General features: G+C 35.8%; 1 protein-coding gene across 5 annotated transcripts in view; it reads left to right on the top strand.

The window, feature by feature from the left end:
* Positions 1–21,686, top strand: part of ADGRB3 (adhesion G protein-coupled receptor B3) — a 643,872-nt gene that overhangs the window by 494,588 nt on the left and 127,598 nt on the right. For all 5 annotated transcript variants that reach the window (XM_046638989.1, XM_046638988.1, XM_046638987.1 and 2 more), the window contains 3 exons: positions 12,305–12,431; positions 14,053–14,156; positions 18,112–18,214. In XM_046638989.1, coding sequence (XP_046494945.1) covers positions 12,305–12,431; positions 14,053–14,156; positions 18,112–18,214 — 334 coding nt within the window. The remainder of the gene's footprint in view (positions 1–12,304; positions 12,432–14,052; positions 14,157–18,111; positions 18,215–21,686) is intronic.

The raw sequence follows: 21,686 nt of genomic DNA, 5'->3' as shown, positions 1-21,686 counted from the left end.
AATAAAATGGTACGTGTGATCATCATGGTAATATATTGCATTTATATACAACATTTAACTTTTAGAAAAATTATTTTCATTCCCATTAATAATTCCTGGCCTGTATAACCACTAAATAAATAATTGGTGAGGATATCTATTATCTTGCATTTTATCAATGCAATATCCCTATAAGATAGCTAGAATGTGCACCTGTCTAACTTTATAAATGAGGATGCTGAGCCCCAGGTTAAGCCAGGGATTTCCTCTGGATAACAGCACCCTGCCGCTGCTGCTGGTGCAGCTGAGACCAGAAGCCAAGTTTCCCACTGCCGTATCTGAGGAGCTATAGACAGAATAAAGATATTTGTTTTCCCGCAGATTCTATGGATGACATAAAAGGGAGGAAACTTTGCAAGCTCTTTTGAAACTAGTCACAGCAAATTCCAAGTGTAATTTTAATTAGAAGGAAAAAACAGATGAAAAACCTTTCTCTAATATTTACTGAAGCCATTATTATACAGTTTGACTTGCCGCATGTACTCATCTCCATCATCAAGCGGGTACAAAACGTTGGCAGCCTAGCTTTTATTGAGTGGGCTTTTTCACTTTAAACACTGCAATGCTGGGATATTGATTACTTTCAAAGAATTCAATAGTTGCAAATCAGTGATATTTGGGGCTGGTGCAAAATTAGTGTGTTAGTTGAATAAATGTATGACTATGAACTACTCGATTTTTGTGAACAGATTATTTTCTTAGCTTATATTTTATTTGAATCAGTTTTTCATATACAGATCACCTTATTTCATTTCTATGTGTTTGTAGATAGTTATACTTGGTTCTGCCATGTCAGTCGTTTCCTTTTCCCCTCTGCTAATATCCAGGATCCAAACTACACACAATACACGGAGGAAGTGAGCAGAACAACATCCCCCTAATCCTCAGGCCTCCCTTTTCAAGAGTTCTAAGAATATCATGCCATCCAAATAGTCTTTTAACACATACAAATGTCCAGTGAATCCTCAGCTTTGCATTTCCTATGTAGGCAATGATGAATCATATTTTTTGAAGTATGATTAACTCAAGATTTAAAATTTCTATTTCTTGAAACTAATAACTCTGATATCAAAATCACGTATTCTTAGCTTTATCTAGAAATAAAGGGTCTGAATTTTGAGTGAATTAAGCTTCAGCCTCTAACTGATCTCTCAGCTTCACATCTCAACAGTAAATTGTTGAGAACTATTCTTCCTGTTTGCGTTAACATTGCAAGAATGTGCTCAAATTTTCAACTTAGAAAACAGCTAACCTGTGACCCAGTGCCAAAAGCATGACTAGATCAGTTTACAACCAAGCCACATCATAATTATAATTCCAAATGGAATGGGGAAAAATGTTATATAGTACACATAGCTGCCTAAGATGTGTACTCAGTGATTTTGCTGTTGAAATTTCTAGTGCCAGGGGGTACAGAAAAATGTTGTGAATCATAGATGTCCCTTTCACAGTGTTATACAGAATATTTTTTGTAGATGATGTTTAACAGTATAGTGATTTAACTTAGAGGTGTTAGCAACAGTGGAAGCATCCACAACTGCCCAAAATATGTTGTATAAATTTTAGGAGAAACAGTTGATCTTCATTTTCAGGCGTAGAACTATTTGCTTTCTTGTAAGTTGTCCTTCTGCTGGGCCTTCTACAAAATAATGGTTAAGGCTTAAAGATGACCATTGTAAGTCAGTGGTTAAGTATCAATTTGCAAAGTCTGCCTTATCACTACAAATCTGGGTAGATTATTTATGTAACTTTAGCAAAAGATTACATAAGATTACCTCCCTGGTAAATAATGGAAAGTAATAAAAATGAACATCAGTCTGTGAACCCAACCATTATTAATTCAGTTCAGTGCGCCATGATGCTGCTGTAGCTTAAAAGGAAATATTCATGTGCTACAAAATGACTTTTGATATCTAAGAATAAAAGACTTGGAGAATCTATTTGAAATTAGAACTCTCTTATATGCCCACATCACATATAAATACTTACACGTTTCGAAAGCTGTATGCAGATTTTCCTTAGTTATCTCCTTTAGTTTTCTGGTGAGGGGGCTATTTTGGTTCAAGTTATAAAAGTACTTAAGAAATGTTTATTTCTTACAAATAAAGACAATAAAAGAATTAATCTTCTGATAATTTATGTTAGCTTGATACTATTTCATATAATTTTCTTTTTGAATCTCAAAAGAAATTTTTTCTGATTATAGGGGTAATATAGTCATATAGGAAAAATGGAAAGGTACAAAAATAAAAAGGAGCAAAAGATAATACCCAAATTTAATACCCTGAGACAGCTGTTGTTAATTTTGTCAAATACATTTCCAGTCTTTTTTCTGTGTGGATTTTACCCATTTGGGATTAATCCTCTGCAAAATGAATGTGAAACAAAAGCCATTAGAATCAGGAAGTGAATGAGTTAACTTTAAACTGGTGATATCTTGGATGCATATTGTTGTTTTGTAAATTTACAATGGTCTAGTCATATCTCAGGACTGTCTTTGTGTCCAGATTAACTGAGAACCAGTGTGGAAAGTAACATATGTTTAAATTTGCTCTATTTTATTTCAATAATCTTCCTTTTTCAGGGTTTTGCATTTCAGCTGTTGCAAATTATATCAGACTAAAAATTGGTTACTAGCCTAGGTAAACAGTTATTTTGACAGAGAAAATATTCAAACACAATGGACTATTTTGTGATTTTTGAGATTAACAGTCAGTGCTCAAGGCATTTTAAAGTCTCTTGAAAAGAAATGAGAGAAAAAAATTAGGACTTGCCCTTACCTACACTCAAGAATGACTTTGGAAATCTGTCTTAATTTGGTTATATACAGAACTAAAGTGTATTTTGTTATTTTATTAGGCATACCATACATACCATCAATTAAAGTGTATAATGGCAGCCCTCTTCAGTTCCATTCAAAGTTCTATTTCCATATGCCCCCAAACTGTCTCTTTTCTGCCCACATCAGATTCTGCTCTTTTTTTTTTTGGTGGTTGAAACAAACTTTTGGAAAATTTCTGAGGAAGAAATACTTAAAATGGTATAAATGGAACTTTATTCTTGAATTTTCTTTCATTTTATTCAAAGAAATAAAGCTTTCCCCTTGGAGTTTCAGTAGAAGGTTTTTTTCTCTTCTTTATAACATCAACTCCCTCATCGATGTTCTGAATCAGATTGTGGAACTCCTTTCTCATCATTGATACATTCTATCACAATCTGTCTGCCTGCACTGTTTAGATCTGCATTGGAAGGTGTTAGGAGACTGATTCCTACCTCAAAGTAAAAAAAAATTGGCAATTTTGTTTTTCTGTGCTATCTGACTCACATGCAATCTTTTTCCTTCTGTTGCTGAACTCTTTGATATCGCAATGTTCCTTTTTTAACTCTGAGAAATCTAATTTTCATCTGAGCTGTATACTAAAATTATTCTCTTAAAGCTTCTCGGTGTCCTCCTCTGTGCCCACAGTGACCATTCTCAAGCTACATCTTTTCATTTTCTTAAGTATTTGGCCTTTGACCAGTCTCCTTTTCATGAAGTTCTCCCCACTATTTTTCTGTGAGATTTTAATTCTCCCAAATCCATCCCTCTCTCTGAGTGTTCTCCCTGTGTATTCCTGACTCTGACTGTGCTCTCTCGTTGTATCTACCCCCCACTGAGAGAACAGAGGACGGGGAATCTGCTTGGAAGTTATACAGACTTGGGCTTTATTCCTGGCAGAGTCCTTTACTAGCTGGATGGCCTTAGGAAAGTTATAATCTCTTGGGTCCATTTATTTCTTTTAAACATATAATAATAAAGCCAAAGGTCAGTGGTCCAGGATTTGCATGGATATTATACAGATTGAGATAAGCAGGCCACTTCCAACTCCACTCTCTTTCGTCTCCAGGGTCCTCATGACCTGGATGGAGGCATTAGCTCATTTGTCTCAATTTTCCTATCTGAGAAAATAACAATAATATTTATTTTGATATTTTATTTTAGGATTTTTAAAAACATGTATTTAAAGCATCTACCACAGCATCTAACATTGAGTAGACACTCAGTAAATGTTAGCTGTTATTTTCATTACTGTGATTATTATTATTTGCCTATTGACTAATTAATCATGGCAGCTAGCATATTTTAATCTTTAATTATTAATAAATCATGGTGAAGATATTTCTGCATATTTATAACCCAGGAGATTGCCTTCCTTAATATTATTCCTTCCCATACTCCTTTCTACTCTATTTCCAATTTAAAAAGCAACAACAAAAATAACACTTTGCCCATTTTTTAATTTTTTTTCTATTGAGTTGGAGTTCCTTACATATTTTAGATATTAATCTCATCAGATATATGGTTTGTGAGTATTTTCTCCCATTCTGTAGGTTGCCTTTTCACTCTGATATTTGTTTCCTTTGCTGTGCAGAAGCATTTTAATTTGATACGGTCCACTTGTCTATTTTTGCTTTTGTTGCCTGTACTTTTGGAATGGTGGGAGTCATACATCATCTCCCCTGGGAGGGGAGAAATGGGGCATTTCTACAGGTATTAAATTTTGGTTATGCAGGATGAATAAATTGTAGCGATCTGAGGTACAATATTGTGCCTATAGTCAATAATACTATATTGTACATTTGAAAATGTGTTAAGAAGATAAATCTCATGTTAAGTGTTCTTACCACAGCTTAATAAATAAGTAAACAAATAAATAAAAGATATTACTGGCAATAAAATTAGTGCTACCGTTCTTGTAAATGATGTTCAGTGACCCTCAAGAGTAGCATATTCTTTGTTTTAATGTCTATTTAATGACAAAAAGGCAGTGACACTACACCTGCAAGATAATTTCCAGTGGAGCTCTCAAGCTCCAAAGGGCAAAATGGAAATCTAATATGTCCACAAAATAACCTAGTACAGGGTCTGCATCATATTTGACGCTGAGTAAATATTTGCTAAATAAACAAATGAATTACTGATGCAGGAAAGGCCAACTATATCAGGTCAAAATCTACCAGGTATTCATTCAGCAAATATTTATTGAGCACCCATCATGTGTCAAGCTCTGTTTCAGGATCTGGGTATACTGAAGTGAATATGACAATATCTCAGACCTCATGAAGCTTACATTCTAGTAAGTAGAGACAGGCAAAAAATGAATGAAAAAAATATATATGTAATATATCTGTTAGATGTCATAAGTGCTGTGGGCAGGAACAGATCAGAGTAAGGGCAAAGGGCCCATGGGAAGTTATTGTATAGTATATCAATTATTATGTAACAAACCGCTTCAAATCTCAGTGGCTTAAAACAGCAGCCATTTTATTTGCTCACGATTCTGTGGTTCAGTTATTTGGTTGAGTTCAGCTGGTTGGTTCTTCTGTTGGTCTCATCTGTGTCATTCATGAGGCTGCAGTCATCTGGCAATTCAACCTGGGGCTGGACCATCTAATATCGTCTCACTCAAATGTCTGGTAGTTGGTGCCAGTCTGTCATCCTCAGTGAGGGTAGCCTGGGCTGCTACCTCTCATGATAGCGGAATTTCAAGATGATGAGAGTGGAAACTATAAGGCCTCTTGAGGCCTCGGCTGAGAAGTCATACATCACTTCCACTGCATTCTTCTCATCAAATAAGTCACAAGGCTTACCAAAATTCAAAGGAAGGGGAGATAAACTCCTCCTCTTGATGAGAAGAGTTATATAGAATTTGTACCCATCTTTAACCTCCTATAGAAGGAGAGTTACTATCTTACTGTGGATAGTAAGTGACAACATCTCTGGTCGGATGACATAAGGGCAGAGACCTACACGAGTGAATAAGCAATGTGAATATCTTTGAGGAGTGCATTCTGGGCCAAGGGATTTGCCAGCACAAAATGCCAAGCTGAGAAAACAAGGAGCTCAGTGTGGTTTCAAAGGCAAGTGTGTTAGAAGATGGTGACAGACCAGGTTGTACAGGTCTTTGTAGGTCATTGGAAGGGCTTTGCTTTTACTCCAAGTCACATTGGAAGAACCATTGATAGAGTTCTGGACAGAGTGACATGATTTGACATATATGTCAACAGGACCACTCTGGCTGCTGTGTTGAATTTGAACTTGAGTGTAAGGTGGCAAGAGTGGAAACAAGAAGCCCAGTGATGAGATTTCTCCAGGCAAGAGATGATGGTGGTTGAAATAGAAGGGTAGAACTGACTGCATTTTCTGGATTAATTTGTCGAATTACGAATTCTTGGATTGTGTGTGGTCTTCCCAACCAGATTGTCAGCTTGTCTAAGAAAGAAAATATGTTATTTTTTTTATGTGTCTTCTACATTGGCATTTGAAAAGTACTCACTAAATGCTTATTGACTGGTTAGTGAAGACTCAGGCCTCACTGCCGCATTGAACATATTCACTACAGGAGGCTGAGTCTTTCAGAGTTCATCATCAGATGATGTTTGAAGACCAAAAGCAAGTAGATAAGCTTATTAATATACACTGATACTCTTCAGATTGCATTTCTACTATATGCTGAAGGACAGAAAGTAAATTAGAGCTAAGACAGTCTGGATCCAGCAGTATTAAAAACCATCCCTTGAAATGTAAATAATTATTAAATTGAATGAACTAACATTTATCATTAAGTCCCTAGTAAGTGAAAAGCAGTAGGTTAGAGATTCAAAGTCAAACAAGACACAGTTCTCAAAAGCGCTAATATCCCAGGCTAGTGTGGAGAATGTGAATTTTACAAATGAAGAAAGTAAGAGGAATTTATCAACCAATATTCTAGAGTTTGATGGAAAGTATTACTGGGCATAGAGAGGTGTGAGGAAGATCTAAGAGTAGAATATTCCTGGAACTGGTTCATTTCCAGGTAACAAGTTGGAAATCTTGTGTCACAGTATGGAGGGGCCACTATTAATCCAGGCCCAGCATAGTGGATGGCAGGTGTTCTTCCTGGGAGTAGCAAAGTGCCCACTTCTCAATTCATCCCAATGAATGAAGTATATGTGCTTCATGTTGGTGTTATTCTTTTCATAGTAAAATATATATATTTTAGTAATACTAAAATATTTACAATACCTTATACAGCATCATGATTGACATAAAAATAACTTAGAATCACAGTCTTCCATTAAGTCAAAATACAGAGGATATCATTTTTAGAAGGGAAAAAGAACTTGTAACTTTTTTTTTTTAAAGATTGGCACCTGAGCTGACAACTGTTGCCGATCTTCTTTTTTTTTTTTTCTGATTTTCTCCCTAAATCCCCCCAGTACATAGTTGTATATTTTAATTATGGGTCCTTCTAGTTGTGGCATGCAGGATGCTGCCTCAGTGTGGCCTGATGAGTGGTGCCATGTCTGCACCCAGGATCCGAAAGGGCGAAACCCTGGGCCGCCAAAGCAGAGCGTGCGAACTTAACCACTTGGCCATGGGGCCGGCCCCCAGAACTTGTAACTTTTACCTATTACCCATTATCATGCTTTCAGAATTTGGAATTTAAACTTTTTTATCACCCTCAAACAGTAAATGATCTCACTAAAGAAATAGGAGATGCTTTATGTCATGAAAAATTGGTATAAAATCAATGTTTTTCTTTAATGTCATAGGATATATCACTTTAAAAAAATAAGATGTAAGCTATAGAGTATGAATATCTATCTTTAGCTAACTTTGATTGATAACTCATATTTTTTAAAACTATGAGACTGGTGCCACAATGTTTGCAAGTGTAAATAGGCATGGAATTCAGATTTTCTTAAAACTGCATAGGACACGTTCATTACATTCTGTTTTAAAACAGATTACAATTAAAATTTAGCATTAAAAAATCTCTAGTCTGGAAATGAGAAGCCCAGCTTTGCTTTTCACTCTGTGAGTTAAAACAAGTTTCCTAAATTCTCTATACTTCTCTTTCCTCATCTGTGAAACTGAGGGGTTGGGATAGATCCGTGCTTCTCAACCCTGGCTCTGCACTAGAGTCATCCTGGGAGCAGTAGAGAAGTAATAATGCCCAGGCCCCACCCTAGGGTTGAATTTTCAGATGTCTCTAGGTAACTTTGATGGACTACAGTTGTTGAGAACCAATGGGCTAGATGATCATTAGGTTTACTTCTAGCAAAACTTTTTAATTTTATGATTCACTGTGTTTTGACGTATTAACAGTTGCTAGAGGTAAGAGTGTTCTCAGTATTTGCAGTGTCCTGAAAAGTAGAAATTGCCCTCAAAGAATGTTTCAACTCAAAATTGAGAACATTTTCTCATTTGTACTCCAAAATTTTGTGTACTATGAGAATAACTTACACCAAGAGGCAAATAGGTATCATTCATTTGGGTGTAACATATGCGTTAAAAATGGTATAGGTTCACCTGAGTTTTAGAAATTAATAACTGCTGTGATTGGGAAAGTTACTCCAGTACACATACATTGTAAGGATGGTGTACTTAGAAATTGCGTGTAAATTTTTTAAAAATTTCTGTTGTAGCTATTTTGATTTTGAATAAATGGATCATTAATATCCTAAAAGATGATAAACCTGCTAAAGTGTATAGCTTATTCATAATAAGTACTTTATGTAGTGATTTATTATGAAGTAGAATAAACAGTTTTATAAAAGGCTGATTCAAGCGGAATATCTGGTTGTACTGGAGTCTAAAAAGATGCAAGTTTGATTTCTGGAAACAGTTTTGAAATGTGTCACTGTAAGTTTTTGCTATCAGTTTTTTACTAAACAGCTTATTGGAGTGAACAGATAATTTTTTCTTTAATCTTAAATACTAGAGAAATATTCCTACGCTATGTTATTTAAAGTTCCCATGAAATCAAGAACCCAATGACATTCTCAGATCCAAAAATAAATTCTGGAGACTCAGGAAATTGGGGAAAGGTCTCAGTTAAATTTTAAGCTGGGAAGTAATAGATTTTGCATCTTATGTTCTCAGAGAATTCTGTGCTTGTGGGCATGTACTTTTGAATACTTGGGACAAGGAGATTATTTCTTCTTTTAGCCAGCCTAATAATAGGAAGAAGGAGAAGTGATACAGATGACAGCTAACAGCTAACATGAGTGAATGTAGGTGTAACCAACAAAGAATGTGCTGGTTCGATGGGTTTCTGCAGGCCTAGTTATTTTTGAAAAAAAATTATGCCCAGAGAAGACACTAGGAAAAAAAAATATATGTGATTTTCAGTATAATGTGTATGTCTGTGTCATCATTCTGTGTTTGCTTCTGACATCATGTCTGTTATTTTTATTATGCTTTAATGTTCATACATATTTCATTGTATTTCTTTACCCTATTGCTCACAACTTAGACTTAATAACGAAGAATAATTCACAGATATACCGTTAATCATAGCATGTGAAACTATGACGTTGGAAGGCTCATGTGACTGCTGGAATAGTTCACACGTTTAAAACCTTGTTCAGTGCAGATTAGGGAAGTGATTTGCTTCACCTTAGCTCTACCATGTATCAGTTGCTTGACAAGGTCTCCCTGAAATCAATCAGACACGTGTACCACGTTTTCAAAGAGTTTTGTAGAGTAGGAATAAGCTATAAAATGTTTGAAAATACAGGTGACACGTGCTATAGGTTTTGTAATAATAGTGACATGTATGCTAGTGATTTAAAAAACTAGTTCCTAAGAACTAGTTTATGTGTTTTTAAAATATCACGAGGTTTTATGAAACAATAAAGAATTTACCATCAGAATGGCCTCATACTTCTTATTGGTCAACTCTTGGGAGTGACCAAATGTAAAAGTCCGTAGTTACCCCCTCACGTTTGAAGATCTTCTCTCCTACACATCTGCTCCAAATTCTGTTGTTCTCCTATCAGATGCATTATTTTGTGTTTTATATCTTTGTTTTGAGCTGGGAAAAGTGCGTCAAGCTGTACTCAGTTACTCTTATTATTATCCACAAATTTAAAGAAAGTCAACAAAGGGTTAATAATTTCAAAGAAAGGTGAGGACAGATGTTACACAGGCTCAAGGTACACGTGAAAGGGGTCCAGTGAGACACAGTTCATGCTTGAAGGGAGTGAAACACTAAAACATGGAGACCGGTGTAACTTACCTCCCAATTTTGCCTATGGCTGGGCCAGGTCAGCAATGCAATCACTGTACAAAGGAAAGTAAATTGACCTACTTTTCTAAAGATGTCGTATCCATTTTACAGAATCTTCAGATTCTGGAAACATTATATTGAACGTGGACTTCATATCTGACAACCCAAGTTTAGTGATGTTAATGTTTTCTTAAGTAAACAAACTTTCATTACCTGGCTATAAACATATAACTTTGTCTCATATGAGTTCTTATTTACAGTAAAGTTTTTTCCCTGTTAAGATTTTGAATTGGTTTAGTGGTCATAGCCACAGAATGTGAAAAGTGTAAGTACTGGACTCCATCTTGAAAGCACAGATACTGCGTTAAAGTACAGCTGCCACCAAGGATGAATAATGCAGATGTTACATTTTAAAACATGTCAGATTCTCCTAAGTGTATCTTTCTTCTTTAAACTTTAATCAGCTAAGATAAATGTTTTTCATTTGGCCTTAACTGTTTGTCACAAGAAGATAAGAGACAGACAGCCAACGAAATAAATTGAAGTGCTGCTATGCTTAGGTAGAATTGTAATTTAATACTGTTGCAGTTGGTTGAAGCTATAACTGATATATATTTCTTTAAATTTGGCATCGTTGCATGACCACATGAGAAAGAAAGGAGACCTACCAAATTTTGAATTGGCTAATACTTAGAAGTATTTGGGCAAACTTAGGCATAATTTTTATATAGCTCTCCCCAAATACAGTGTATTCCTTCTTAAAAGAAGTCGTAATTAAGAATATTTTGAGTCATGAATATTAACGATATCAATTATGAATATTAAAAAGATGTTGCTTCTAGATTCTAAAAAGGGATAAGTGTGAATTATATTCTGTAGCGCACCTTGAAAGTCCAACTGTCACAGAGAAACCTCTCTCATTGCAATCTCTCAAATAGACTGCATGCATATTTAACCCAATAGCTTTAGGCATTCAGAGACAGAGTAGGTGAAATCTGAGTACCATATCAAAATTAACATCAAGCCTTATGTTATCCTTTTCAAGTTTTAGAGTAAATTTTAGTACAGGTAGTAACTTGGTTTGAAATTTAAAAACACACATGCACACAGCTTTGCACACTGGAGAGTTTCCATGCTGGGGGAGGGGAGGTGACAATTGGTGCATTCAGTGTGTAACACGTGTAATGATAATAAAGTTGATTGGTTGAATTCCATAGCTTTTTCCCCCTTTTCTTCCTCTTCCTGTAGAGTAGTTCAGCTGGGGGTGGAAGGGCTCTCTCCCATCCTTCCCCCCTACTAAGAAGGCGTAGGTTGATACCATTTTTATTGTTCTGCTGGGGTGGGAAATAAACCATATGCTTTAGAATTTTGCATGGCTACACCAAAGAGAAAATTGAAGCAGGCCCTCTTCCCCGCTTCCTACCTGACTTTGGGGTGGGGTTGTTCCTCTAAATATTCTAGCAGACTTGGGGTTAGCTTAATGCTTCTACCCCAGGGCAAAGAGGTGGGTCAGAGGAAGAAATGTCAAGGGCTTCAGAGGCGTGTTGGGCTGAGTGAAGTGTGGAGTGAGAAGCTTGTGTCTGAAACCCACCCCTCCCCTGGATACCGTGCAAAGGCAATGAGAGTTGGAACCAGCTGATGCCGCTGCTGCTGCTTCCCGTTTCCAGGGTGAAATTTTCACAGCAGCTAATTCTAAAGGGAGGAAAAATCCCTAACCAGCAGCGGAGAAGATCCTATCACCCAACCCAAGCTATGTAACCTTTCAGGCAAGCTTTTCAGAGAAATCCGCATTTTAAAAGCCAGCATTCACGATCCAAAAATACGGGAAGGGAATCAGAGCTGGTATGAAAATATAAAAAGCCTCTTTACTCTCTGAGTGTTTGAAACGATCCGACGAGCTTTGGAAGTGGCTGCCAACGCTCTGGCGGCTGCTCGTGCTGCCGCCGCCGCCGCCGTTCCTCGCAGAGGGCTGGACAGAGCTAGTCCCGGTTTCAGCACCTCCGGCGCTGGACAGCTCTCTGCACGCCGCACCGCCGCCCGCCTGCTTTTTCCAAACACTCGCTTTGCATTACTGGAGATGCATCTAAATTACGTCCTGTTCAACAACAAGTAGATTTTTTTTTTCCTGTACGGGAATTACAGTAGACGATTCTCTCAGTTAAACTGCATTTTCTTCTTTACGGATTTGACCGTCAGGCGTATTTACCCCAATCTCCCCCTCTTTGCAGGAACGAGTCTTTGGGAACGTGGTCCACCCAGGGATGTAAAACTGTGCTTACCGATGCATCCCATACGAAATGCTTATGTGATCGTCTCTCTACCTTCGCCATTTTGGCTCAGCAACCTAGAGAAATAGTAAGTAACAAAGGGAAAACACGGCTTTAATGCAAAGGCAGGGACATTGTGGCGAGTGTTTCTCCAGGGGACTGCATTTTAAATGGGGAAATGGAAAATGTTGCAAAGGGGGCAAAATTGGGTTCCTCTCCTCCTTAGCTACAGTAGCTTGGTGAGATGAATTCTAGCTGGTGTGCTGTAACTAAATTCTACTCATTTTTATGTCTTCTAACTTGAAATTTCTGCAGTATAGTTTTGAGGATGTACTCCAATCGTATTACTAATATACTGCAAACTTTTAAATAAAAATAATTGTCCACTTAACCTTTATTTTAGAACTGGAAAGCTGTTCTGGGGGATTTGTGAGGATGCTGTTGGTAGTAGAATGAAGATCCCAGACACTATAGCCAAACATATTGCATATCTGCATTGGATATTGGATTTTCAGTACAGGTTTTCTGGGGGTGTCCTTGGATATTTATTTTTAAAAAATTAAATGAAGTTTTCATGAAAGCATGGACTATCAGAAACTGTAAAATCATTCCTTGAAAGTATATACATTTGTAAAACTAGTTTCTGAAAAAGATAGCTGTATAAACTGTCCAAAAGAAAAATAATATCCTCATCTAATGTATTTTGAAAAATTATTTCAAAAATTGAAATACTGAAAAATAATTATGAAGATAAATGTGACTTTCTGTCTAAATTTGGCCTAAATATGTATCACTCTTCTTACTTATTTTGATGACAAAAAGTACCTAACATAATTTAATGTGCATATCTAAGGTATGGAACACACTTGATCTTAAAGTGTATTTCTTCAAATTTCCAATATGAAAAATATGAAAAACAACAGATTTCATTAGTTAGCGTCATGTTAATGTCCAAGGAAAGAAACCTCTCAAGTCAGTGACTGCTTGTAATCTTTATATATGTTTTAGGAGATATAAGGCTTGTTTTTCAAGGTCATGTATTTAGGGACTGATATTGGGATTGTGAAAATTATCTCTACATATTTTGTTCTTGGGGAAAAACCCCACAAAATATATTCTATAGTCTTGCATTTGAAATTTAATTTTCTTCTATATCCTTAGAGGGCAAACAAGTGAAATTAAATGAGAGAATACTTGACTTAGAACAAAGTTGTCAAAAGTCAGAAAGTTTGAACATTTTTCAATGTCTAAGTACCAGATTTGGGTAGCATAATGGGTTGTAAATGAGAGAACCAAGTAAATTTTACCAAAAAACATGTTGTGAAATAACTAAACTATAGTTAGTTGAAGAAAAATGAATACTGATGCTGCTTCAAATTTCAGCTAGAGAAAATTTAACATGTGAATGTAGAAGAAGTTGTAGTTTCAGTTTTTTATTTTAGGAAGCTGTAAGTGGGTAATATGCCATAATCAAGCCTTTAAAACTCTAAGGCAATCATTACTTCACAGTGGGAGAGAGGGAGGAGCTAGAACCAGTCACTTTAGAGGTGGAGAGTATGAGAACAGGGTGGTTACTGGGTAATTATCTGGTAACTATAACAACTAGATTGGCTATTTTTGAGGGTTAGAATAGTTTTGCTGAGTTTAGAAGTTACTTTAACTTATTAAAAACTTCTCTCTTGTTTTTGTTTCTTTTGTTTAATTGGCAGATCATGGAATCCTCTGGTGCACCTTCAGTTACCCTCATAGTAGGCAGTGGCCTTTCTTGCCTGGCCTTGATCACCCTAGCCGTTGTCTATGCAGCATTGTGGAGGTATGTAATCAGTTCATACACTGGAAACTGGATGCTCTGCTATTCAGAGTTAAATCAGGGAAGCTGCTAACCCTCATATGTCTCCTGTCTTCTTACTTTACTGAAAGAACTATTTTTAGAACAGAGTTATAACTGCTGTGATGGAGCTATAATAAATGAGCTCAATAATAATAAATAATATATATGTTTATCTTGTCCATATTTGCTTATGATGAGAAAATAAACAAAACACACACACACTTTTCTTACTAATTCAAATGATGGTAGCCTGAAACAAGTCGCTTACCCCCAAGCATGGTGCTCTTCCACCCCAAGTTCAGTCTCCATTTGGTTTCTATTTATCCTACTTGCTAGTGAGCTTGAGAGTTTAATCGGTACAGTCAAATTAATTTCTCTGTTATAGAAATATGGTCTCCAAATTCTTAAGTTTTAAACACATGCTTTCAGTATGTCCCAGACAATGAGCAAAGTCTTCTGTAGTCTCGATGCACCACCTGAATACCACAATGCTCTAGAAAAGGCCTCTTGGTTGAATGTTTCCAATGAGTCAGATTTTGACAAATTGATTAAAAGAAGCCAGAAAAGTACAAAAACAAGGGGAGGTGATTGGAAAATTTTGTTCTACAATATTTGAAATTGCTTCTGCTGGTATTTTATGAAAATTTAGTATTTCTCTAAAATTTATTCTTATTCTCTTAATAGGAGTTAGACCTGTGAGGTTTATTATGTCTGTTCACATATTGGTAACCAGTACATAGCCAGATGGCCAAACTTCCTCATGGATTTTTAAAATTTTAAATGTTAAACATTTTTATATCTATTTGATTATTTAAAAATGTTCTAGTAAGTTACTGTATTAGTAAATAGATAATTACATATTATTTTCTGAATATTTGTAATGTTATAATGGCAAAAGTAGCCAGTCCTAGTATTTTACTTACTTTTTACTTAAGATAAAAAACAATTCAGTTGAAAAATTAATTATAATTTAATAAGGAAATTGATTTAACATCCTTTATTTAAAAGAAATAAATAAAATAATAAGATATTTATAAATATTTATAAATAAAAGAAATTTATATAAAAGAAAGTCATTGTTCTCCATTATGTTTTATACACTTTTGAGGGTAAGAATTAATTGTCCAGGATATTAAATTGTCAAATATAGTGAAATTTTCATGTACTATACAAAAATAAAATATGTGTACATTCTTGCTCCCTTGGCACTGGTACATGGTGGAGTTTCTTCCTTCCTGTGAGGGAGTTATCTGGCAGTGAAATACTGACAAAGTGAGACAATCTGATAAAGTATGACCAATCCCATGAAATGAAAGAAATGCTTGGTTTCGGCATGGCATTGTAGGCAGAGAATCCAGCGTCCAGGCCTTAGGGGAGTGGGCATTGTCTTGGTAATGCAAGAGCAAGATGGACAAAGGCTGAGAAGATGACTTTCTCTTCCACAATTGCCTGAAAGGCACTTCTCAGAAAATGAGACAGTGTTTGAAGGCCAGGATACTAGGCAATCACAATAGCACCATAATTCACGCTTACTGAAATATCTAGAACTAAGTGAGCTCCATTTCTCAGCATTTAGGTTTCAGGCACCGATTCTACCTTCTCTTCACCCTTCAGTACAAATAGCTAACACTAACACAAACACTGCCAGTGTAAATGATATATAAAATTTATCAAGGAAGTACAGGATTAATTTTCCATAATAAAGTTTTCTTTAATCCAGAATATCCAGGAAAATCACCTATTACAATAGTTTTCTAGGAATTACCAAGACACCTGAAAGGATCTATCAAAACTTAACATGAAACTGAGAAGTATAGAAGAGAGTACCAAGAAACAATGTAAATGTGGATTCCTAACAGTTGGTGGCCATCAACTCATTGCTATTACAAGTGGAAGAGTTGGAGTAATTTTAATAGTTTGGTAGAAATTTCAAGACTCGTAAATTATTAAGTGAAACTTATAGCATGACAACAAGTGAATGCATTTTATAAACATTAAATTTGCTTTGTAACATTACTGTATAATACTCGTGTTAGGATCCTATTGCCTTTTTTCTAATTAAAAAGTTTAAAGTTTTTGATTTTCTAATGTTTTGTAAAATGTACAAACATCAGAATTATTTTATATGTAATGTACTATTTTGAAATTTTTTGGTGTCCCATGTAGTTCGTTAGAAATGCTCATCAAAAAATTAATACACTACGTTTTCTCTCCATCTACACATGCGGTCTGTAGAGTAATATCATTACATCAAAGCAACTGAGCCTGTCCTTTTAATCCATATATTGAAATGATGCATTCATAAATTTTGTTTAAAATATCAAGCGCATTTATAAAAAGTTTTGAAAGTTGGGACATTTTATAGCAATTTTTAAGGCTATGCTGTGACTCAACATTAATGAAAGTGGAAACATCTGAAGACTCTTCAGGGTGGTCAGTCTGAGTTTTTTATTACCATGATTTTCCTATTTACAGAGTAAATAAGATCACTGAAACTCTAATAATGTCAACTCTGTGTTTGTGCTGTTATGGGAGCCATTAGCATCATATAAAGGGTCAATTTAGTCCAGCCCTTAAACTTTTTATGTTACATCTTCCACCCACAAAAAAGAAACAGCTTAATATTTGAAGTTGTCTTCAGCATCCCAGCGTGTGATTTCTTCTCTGTTTAGATGCTGGTGATGCAGGGACAATGTTAAGTAACTCTTGAGGCCATTTTGCATTGACAATCGACTTAGGTTGGTCCTATTTGGGTTTGGTTTGTGAGGAAAGGAAATTTCTTTTATATTAAAAAAAATTGCTTTTCACATTTTGTTTCTACTCCTGTTTTTGTATTGCCTTCTTTTCTTAAATATGTGATGGAATATGGAGCTTCTTCCTAAATATTCCTCACAGACAGACAGAGAGAGAGAAATTTGATAGATTTTACCTTCCAAAGAGTGCTTCCCCATCTCTGGCACCCCTTGTAATGCTGCATGGGAAAGCCCACACCTGCTGGGGGAAGTGATTGCATGTTCCCACACACATGGAACAGTCTCAGACACACAGCAAGTACAAGTGTGTCTTTTTGTTACTGTCACTAAGTGATTTACCACAGGGTGTACAGCAAAGCAAAATAGCTATTACCCTTTCAGGGTAAATAGCTGGCAGAACATTTGATTCTGAGCAGTTTTCTCCATGGCTAACATTTTTGATGCACTTAAAAATGGTATAACAGACTATATACAAACACTTCTTCATAAGGGTAAAATATGGCATACATCAAGTAATCTTCCAGCCTAATGATGAAATACCATTTGTGGATTGGATTAGTGTTTGGAGATAAAGATTCAGTTTCTTTTTTCTTTCTTTGGAACAATTATTCAGGAAAAGAAAAATATAAAGAGTAATAGCCTGACTACATAAAGATACTTGAGTGGATGGAACGGTGGATGAGAGTGTTCATGGTTTCATGAAAGGCGTGGCATCTTTCTAGTAAACAAGGGAACACTTCAGAATCTGGGCGGAGTTTTCTTTTGGGTTCTTAGAATTTCTATTGATTGATTTATACAATAATTAACATAGTATATACGCACACATATATAGAGGTAATTATACGAATTGATATATTTCCAAGAAATTTTATATTTCTAGTATAAAAAGATTTATACTGATAACAGATGCACAACTTAAGCTCTATTGGAAATGCCATGTTGTCCACACGAATGTCTCAAGACAAAAATAACTCTGAAGGACTCTTGGACATGCCATGTCACTATAAAACTGGGTCTTTAAGAATAATCTTTATTTAAAAGAACTGTTTTTCATGTTTTTTCCCCCTGTAAAGGCAGCGTTTTAGCATTTCTTTTCTGGATGCATTCCACCAATTTGCATAATACAGAATCTTTCATCTCTCCGTTGAATTTTAAAGTTGGGCACTCTTTCTCTCTCTGGCTAGGTACATACGCTCTGAGAGGTCCATAATTCTAATTAACTTCTGCCTGTCTATCATCTCATCCAACATCCTCATACTGGTTGGACAGACTCAGACACATAATAAGGTATGACTGGCAATTATTCTGATTCTCTTTGTTTGTTTATGTTTTGACGTAAAGACGGTTATTGATAATCTAAATATTCTAGAAAAAACGGGGAACTTCCGACAACACTATTTTTAAAAACAAAATTAGTTTTCTGGTTTCTGAATAAAAATTTTGCCTATTCCAGTCCAGAAATACATTCCGTTGGCTTAATTTCCTGGGGATTGAGAAGCTGTTTATAATAGAAAAAATATGTGTTTGTTAAACATTATATCAAAGCTCCATGAGTTCAAAGCCTTGGAACATCAAAAGCACAAATTTTGATTCATTATCCTAATTGTAACAGGATTGCCTGTGTTTGGGTCTAATTTTCTAACATTCCTAAAAGTCAACTATGAATTGCTTACAAGAGGCACACAGCTCTTGAAAATCCACCCAGAAAATGTCTATAGGCAGTAATCGAAGAGAATGTTAGGTGAAAGCAACTCTAGTTTTTATGCCTTTTAAAAAATTCTACTTAAGCACAAAGTATTTTGATATTTAACCAACATGGCAGTTCTCTGACTGCATGGTCACTTTCAGCAGAATGTCATAGTTTAGGTCCTACTTATAGGAATTGACTTGCATTAAATGACCATGGTTTTTCCAACAATGACTGTCAGCTCTCTTTACTAAACTACTCTGAAATACCTTCCAAGAAACTCATAATAGCAACCTTCAATTAACCTACCCCAACCTCAAAGGAATTCTGTTAAAGACTACTTTGATAGTATTTGTCAATCAATTCAGGCCTGTTCTTTTCTCAAATTTTAATTTTGAAATACTAAAGCCAATAATTGAAATTTTTGTCCATAAGCTGTCATTTTAAAAAAGCAAATGCACGTTTAAGTAGGTTCTTTTGATATATTAGATACTTGTAGGATATGTATCAATGTCAAGGATTATGAATAGTCTGTTATTTTGCTAACCTACATTCCTAAAACTGCTGATTCCCCCCCAGAGAATTTGGGATCTGGGTAGGGCTGAGGTTTAGGCTTAGGTGATTGTGACGAAGATTTCTTCTTGAACCATTGCCCCAGGCCAGGGCGAGGACCCCAGGGGGAGATCACTAACCCCAAAGGACTAAAAGGATAAAACAAAAGTGGTAACAACCCAATGAAGGGCCCTGTAGAATAGAAAAACACTTGCATACGTTGAAGTGTTTCGTTTTTTTGCCGTTTATTTCTTATGTCTTTTCTTCTTAAGAAAAAAAGATGAGACACTATAAAGTCTATTAAAATATATATCAGGTCCACTCATGACTATTTAACATAAGTTTAAAAAAGAAATACATGGGAAAAGGAAAAACAGAGGAAGAAAGGAGAAAGATCGAAGGTGAGGGAGATGCAGTCAGAATTGGGAGAGGAGAAAGAAATGTGCAAAATAATGGGCAGAGAAGAAAATGAAGCTAAACACAGGCGCCCACGAGCTGAGAAAGAAAGGAAAGCAAGGAGGAAGTGAGGGGAAAGGGAGTGGAGATGGAGAGAAGGTGGGACTGTCAGCCCTACGAATTATTGAATGACTCCTCTCCCCCTTCCCTTCTTGGCTCTTTACCCGGGCAGGGCAAGGCTTCCGATCCCTTAGAAATGTTCATTCATTTGTTAATGTCTATTGACAATTCTTTACCTGTTTGTTCTTGAAGCTCCATGCAGAAAAGGAGTCTTTCTTCTGAAGTAGAAACTATGTGTTGGTCTGGGAATGAGAAAAAAATCAAGCTGAAGTTAGCTTGAACCCATAGTTTTTCCCACCAAAGCTTCCCTTCATGTCATTTTTTTACCTTCCAAACACCCTTGAGTGATGTCCCTCATTAGAATATGGAAAACTGCATGATCTTCAGTGGGAAATATGCTTTTAAAAGTGTTTCATTCTGTGTGGCAAAGTTTTTACAAGTTCTGAGCCAAATGGTAGAATAGTAGAATTTTCTGCAGGGTTTACTATATGTTGGAGCGGTTATTGTCTAAGTCATTGCTGTCCAATAGAAATATAATGCAAGCCACATATGTAACTGTAATATTTTAGCAGCCATATTAAAAAAAGTAAAAAGAAACAAGTGAAATTAATTTTAATAATATATTTAACTCAATATATCCAAGTTTTCCATTTTAACGTATAATTAATATGTTAAAATAATGCAATATTTTACAATCTTTTTATTAAGTCTTCAGAATCTGGTGTGTATTTTATGCTCACACTACAGCTCAGTTTGGACTAGCTGCATGTCAAGTGCTCAAGGGGCACATGCAGCCCTTGACTACCGTATTGTGTAGGTCTAAATGGTAATAATATTCAGAAACTAAAATAGTCTCCAGAAATTACATTCTGCCTGCTCATTTTGCTTTCCCAGGTTTTCACTGTTCTTGTTTTTTTCATGAAAATGTCTTTCTGATATCTGTGAATATTATGAACATCAAAGGCAGGATAAGACAAGTCTAGGATTACTTTTCATTTCCGATTATAAAGAATGGCTGGTATGGGCTTACTTAAAAAAAGAAAGTTTAGTGTGGTTTGGTTTCTCCTCAGGTAATTAACTGCAAAATGGATTCCATGTGGTCTGGGGATCATAGTGGTTCTGTTCTAGCTGGACTATGCTAATTTTTGCTGCTACTGTTATTGATACTTGTGGGAAGGAGTGGGTGTTAGATGGTGGCGATGATGAAGAAAATGAGAAATTATTGGTTTTCTCTTATGCTATGTTAATTTTGCTTTACTGGCTCTGAGTAGATGATCTTGAAAGCCTGGGACAATTGGCTATGGGGTGCTTAGGGGAGATTTATTCTTAGTCACTCTAACAATATCAGGTTTGTTCCACGGAGAATAATCATATATTTTATTATGACATATGTGCTGAATTGAATGAAATGGGCCCTACTTCATGTTATGTGTGAAATAGCAGTGTGTGAAAAGCTATTCCTGTTTTATCTGGGATTAATGATTTTTCAAGAAAAGAAGAAAACACACAAAATGTATTATTTATATAAACGTATGATCTATATAACCTTCAGGAAAAGTATTTTTAAAAAGTAAAATATTGATCTCTGGCTACAGTATGTTATGTAGGTTGTGCGTAGGACCCTTTGGCTGCTGTGGGTGTTTTGTAATTGATCATATTCCTGTCTTTGACTTTCCTGGTCAGTTTTGATTGATGCTTTAGTATTCCCCACTTGGAAAAATGGAAACATCTGAGAGGATTTCTATATAAACAAGTTGTTTGGTACTGCCTCTGAGAGTTGTTATGGCTAGTTCGTGTGAAAACTGTGGTTGATGCTGATGCCCAGAATAATTCTGAAGTGTCATACTGGGATCTTTCTCTAAATTGCTTGTTGAAATATAATTGACTCGATTATCTCACTACTGAGTTTCTCTGCTTTCTTTTCGGTTGGGATAGAAACAAGCTGAAATAAGCCGTTGTTTAAAATATGGTGTACCGTGGTCCCCCCTTATCGATGGTTTAAAA

The sequence above is a fragment of the Equus quagga genome, chromosome 15, assembly GCF_021613505.1.
Source record: "Equus quagga isolate Etosha38 chromosome 15, UCLA_HA_Equagga_1.0, whole genome shotgun sequence".
In the NCBI taxonomy this organism is placed as follows: domain Eukaryota; kingdom Metazoa; phylum Chordata; class Mammalia; order Perissodactyla; family Equidae; genus Equus; species Equus quagga.
Note: the sequence above shows the minus strand (reverse complement) of the source record. Positions and strands in the feature narration are given on the sequence as shown.